Genomic DNA, 4,680 nt, shown 5'->3' with positions numbered 1-4,680 from the left:
CCTTTCTCTGCCTATCTATTGCCTGTTCAGCTCTTTTTTTTTAGACCAATCAGGTGCCTTAGGCAGGCAAGGTGAAACAATAACACATCTTTACATCATTAAATAAATTCAGCATAAACAAAAGTAACACATCTTTGCCTATTTAATATACCACAACAGAGTTCCACACTGATCCCAAAGGAGGAGGCAGATGAGGAAGCAGGCAGGGTTCAGAAAGCATAAGAGCATTGCCTAAAGAAAGCATTCATCTGTGCTCTCTGTATCCAGCTCTGTCTCCAACTCTTGCTCACCTTATTAGATAGTTTCCTACTTTTCAGACCTACTTATCTGCCACCACCCCCCACCCCGCCTCGCCATCAAATCCTGCTCCCAAAGCAAGATCCAAAAGTGTCAGCATACTTTAAACAACTGGCCGAATTGTTCTCAGAGACATTTGCATTTTCATAGGAGAAAGCATGCTGCACCTAAAATATCAAGGAATTCTCAGAGGAACACTTGGTGCATTAGCAAAATTGGGGGATGCGATCTTGGTGATCTGATCACCAATCTCCTTCCTGCTAGAGTTCCAAGCAAAGTAGATGTCCTGGTTCTAAACAGCAGCAAGTGTGGGCAGGATAAGGCTCAGGAAGACATGCTATCGGGCTGGAAACTTCATTAAATATTTACATGAAAATTCAGGCTCCCCATTGCTCAGGTGTCCTCACGTGGCTCAGAGCGCAGGAGAACCAGAGCACAGAGGTCTGATCTGAGCCGCCTTTGAGGGGCTGAGGTAGTGACTCTTCTTCCAGGTCACTAGCCCTGAGGACTAAGACGTGGCTGGGGAGGGGTTTTAGGGCCTGGGGGAAGGAGAGAAGACAGGCACAAGGGAGTGGAGGTGCTATAAGGTGAGATCATTGTGAACAGGAAGAGAAGGCTTTTCTAATTTCTGAGGGTTTCGGATTCCAGGAAAGAAAGAGGAGAAAATACATTCCACTTCTAGTTTTGACTGGGGAACAACAGATCAGCAGGGGCATGGCAGGAGGGTCAAATCATTCCTTTCTGTTTACTCATTTTGCGGGAGGATGTGAGCTCTGCTTCAGGGAACTCAGCATTGACCTCCCAGGAATCAGGCAGGAACAAGATGGGCTTTGTGGACATCGACAGGACTGCTTGGCGGGGAGAGGATGAGAGTGAGCATGAGATATCGAAGGCACCTGTTGGGGACTGGGGTCCTATGGGGTTCTCGTGTGCTAGAGAAGGCACAGCTTGCTCTATAGGCCCTCCCTGTAGAAGTCCAGGCTGCACTGAGCTGGGACATGGCTCCAGAGGCAGCCACTGGGACAGTGCCTGATGCTAGGGATAAGTGAGTGGCACATTCAGGTGATGTCCTGCTTTCTCTACTCCACCATCTTCAAGAAGTAGGAATGGACAGACGAAGCAACAGCGTCTCCTAGGTCTCAGTATCAGCTCCTAGCTGCCATTTCCCCCCTCTGTCCCTCTTCCGTGCCAGCGTATCCCCAATCTTCTACAGCTGCTGCAGGCAGACTCATCATGTGGACCCTTGCAGCCCTCCTGCTTCTAGGTGAGTTGGTGATGCTGCGGTGGCATCAGTAGGATTTGGGGAGGGGGGTAGGGCAGGGCAAGGTGTGTGGGATAAGAGAGCTGGCTCTGCAGATCTCAGGTTTCGGATGGCTCAGCATCTGCTTCGGAAGGATGAAACTGAGGTAGCTCTCTCAGAGCTGGGTGATTTGGCCTGGTCAAAGGAAAACGGGCTTTGAGACAATTCAGTCTTTCCTGGGATCAAGAGTCTTTCCTATCGCAGAGAACATTCTTCACCTTCTTCCTTCTTTCTTGCTTTTGCAGCTCCAAGCAGTGGGCAAGCTGGTGAGTCGTCTACATCTCTCATCCAAGTTTTGATAAGTTCCAGTAGGGCAAACGCCCCAGTTCCCGGCTGTCCTGAGATGGTGCTTTCTCCCCCCCCCCCCCAAGTCTTGCTCAATCTTGGTGACTAAGACTTCTTGTGCATTGACAGAAATGGCTCTGATTAATAGAATCCTTGTTTGGAGTCCCATGACTGTGGTCTCCCTTCTCGCCAGGGTGGGTTCAGATGTGGACTGGGTCCCAGAAACGGGTGTTTTCTAAGAATTCCCAACCTCAGGCTTCAGTTTTGGGTAGGCACCTCACTCTCCTTTTCTTCCTCATCCTGCCCCATGCCCCACACCCCCAGCTGCTCTGGAGAAGCCCATATTGTCTCTACAGCCACCTTGGACTACAATCTTCAAGGGCGAGAGAGTAACGCTGCGCTGTGACGGGTACCACCCTCTTCTGCTCGAGCTCCGACCCATTAGCACGCTCTGGTATTTGGGCCATGTCCTCCTGCCTTCCCACCAGAAGAGCATTGAGGTGCAGACGCCAGGGGTGTATCGATGTCAAACACGGGGAGCTCCCGTCAGTGACCCCATCCACCTCTCTGTGTCTAATGGTGAGTGATCTAAACACGGAAGGAGGAGAAGACACAGTGTTGTTCCTAGTGATACTGGCCCTCCTGGCTGGGCAGACGCCAGGCTATGCTCAAAGGATAAGAAAAAGGTCACACGGTGAAACTCTGAGTCTTTGAAGTAGGCAGAGAACTGGAGTAAAGTTTTCCTGGCCCCAAAGGACCCCTTGTCTTCCTGATGGAGCAGGAAGCAAATAAACCAGGATAGGAAAAGTAATAAAAATGTACTCATTAAGATACATGATTAGTTGCTTTGTATGGAAGACAGATGATCTTATCTTTGCAGGCAGTAATTTTTATTAAGCATCTAAAGAACACTGATTAATGTTCAAATTATCATTTAACACTTCTAGAGGTTTTCTGTCTGAGCCCATGTGGAAGCCGGGATGCCCACAGATAATCTGTGACTGTGCCTTGCAAAGATTTTGGGGACAGGATTTCCATCTGAAGCCCAGGCATGCCTTGGCTTTTAATCCTGCTTCAGCTTTCCAAATGCTCGAATTACAGGTCTACCTGGCCTGTGGGATTCTTTTTCCGTGTATAATACCTAAAGCAGGGCCTGGAGGGATGGCTCAGTGGTTAAGTATACATAATGCTCTTGCAGAGAACTAGAGTTGAGTTCCTGGCACCTGCATTAGGCCATAACCACCTGTAACTTCAGATCCAGTGGATATGACTCCCTCTTCTGGCCTCCTCTGGCATCTGCACTCAAGAGCACATACCCACACAGACAGAGGCATGACACGCAATTCCAAACAAATGAATGAAAGAATAAATAAATAATTTAAAAATGTATAAAACCTAAAATGGCATCTAGGATAGTAAGTGCTGACTTCAGTGATGGTGGTGGAGGTGGTAGAGGCGGTGGAGGCGGTGGTGGTGATAGTGATGACTAGGTACATATAGGGTACTGTAGGAGATACCTAAGGCTGTTCTTAGAGACCTTTTCTTTGGAAGATAAGGCCTAAACACAGGCATGCAGGGCAAGTAGGCCTCAATTTACGCTGAGAAGCAGGGTCTTTTGAATTGATGAAACTGCTTACAAGGGCCCTGGGCTCTGTATAGAGCTAATTTTCTGAGCAGTTCAGTGTGGCTGGGAAGTGGTGAGGTGGATAAAAGAGAAACAGGAAAGGCTATCAGGGTCTCGGTCAGGAAGGCCTTGATGCCATACTTGTAGGCACTAAGCTTGATTGTAAAAGGAGGCTCTCTGAGACTGGAACCAATCTGAAGTATCTTTGCTTGTCTGGTACCATTTTCCTTCCCCGGTTCAGCTTTCTGCACCGTGGGGATTCCAGGTGTTAGTCACCAGGCCAGAAAACAGGAAAGGGGTCTTGGTAGCTACCAGAGTGCAAACAGGGTGGGGGTGGGGTATGTGGGGGCAGGGGAGGTGGGAAGTGGTTAAGGGAAGCTGAGAATGGGAGACCGGCTGGGTTTTCTTGTTTGGGTTGGAGGCCAGCTGTGTAACCGCTCTGGCCAACCTGGAACTTTGTAAGACCTCAAACTCACAGAGATCCTCCTGCCTCTGCCTGTCTGAGTGCTGGGACTAAAGGCGTGTTCCACCATACCCTGCAGGGCTGGTTTTTCTGATGAGTAAGCAGTGTCTGTGGGGTTTGTTGCAGACTGGCTAATTCTGCAAGTGCCTTATGCTGCTGTGTTCGAGGGAGAGCCCCTGGTGATGCGCTGCCGTGGCTGGTACGACAAAGTCGTCTACAAACTTCACTACTACCACGATGGCCAGGCCGTGAGATACTTCCATTCTAGTACCAACTACACGGTGTTACAGGCACGAGCTAGTGACAGCGGTCACTACCAGTGCTCCGGCACCATGCGCATCCCAGTGGAGAGTGCGCCCATGTTCTCCTCCAAGGTGGCTGTCATGGTGCAAGGTAGGAGAGACGACCACTGGGAAATTCTGGGGCTGGAAGCGGCGGGGTGGAGGGTGGGGGGGAAGGCTGCCCTCTGCGCCTGTTGTGTAGGCAGGTGTCCCTTCCCTATGACACACATCCATCCAGGTTTCTTTTTCTGGCTAGGGATCCCACTTAGAAGTGATGAGTTCTTGTCTGAGGGCGTACTATATTACTACGAAGAGGGACCGCAGCTGTCCCTTTAAATACAGAGAATGCCAACTGATACCAGCTAGGATGTAACTTGTAGCATCTGTCAGCATCCTGCCTACGTTCAAATTGTCCCCATCACCCCCACCC

The 4,680-nt window shown here is 49.8% G+C and overlaps 1 protein-coding gene across 1 annotated transcript in view; it reads left to right on the top strand.

Annotated features, from left to right (window-relative positions):
- The first annotated feature begins 1,530 nt into the window (after positions 1 to 1,530).
- Fcrlb (Fc receptor like B) overlaps positions 1,531 to 4,680 on the top strand; it is a 4,268-nt gene continuing 1,118 nt past the window's right edge. Inside the window, exons 1-4 of the mRNA XM_005348783.3 lie at positions 1,531 to 1,561; positions 1,843 to 1,863; positions 2,207 to 2,461; positions 4,096 to 4,362. Coding sequence (XP_005348840.1) covers positions 1,531 to 1,561; positions 1,843 to 1,863; positions 2,207 to 2,461; positions 4,096 to 4,362 — 574 coding nt within the window. The remainder of the gene's footprint in view (positions 1,562 to 1,842; positions 1,864 to 2,206; positions 2,462 to 4,095; positions 4,363 to 4,680) is intronic.

Source organism: Microtus ochrogaster, chromosome 6, assembly GCF_000317375.1.
Source record: "Microtus ochrogaster isolate Prairie Vole_2 chromosome 6, MicOch1.0, whole genome shotgun sequence".
Taxonomy (NCBI): domain Eukaryota; kingdom Metazoa; phylum Chordata; class Mammalia; order Rodentia; family Cricetidae; genus Microtus; species Microtus ochrogaster.
The sequence above is the reverse complement of the archived record's forward strand: the minus strand, read 5'-3'. Positions and strand labels throughout refer to the sequence as shown.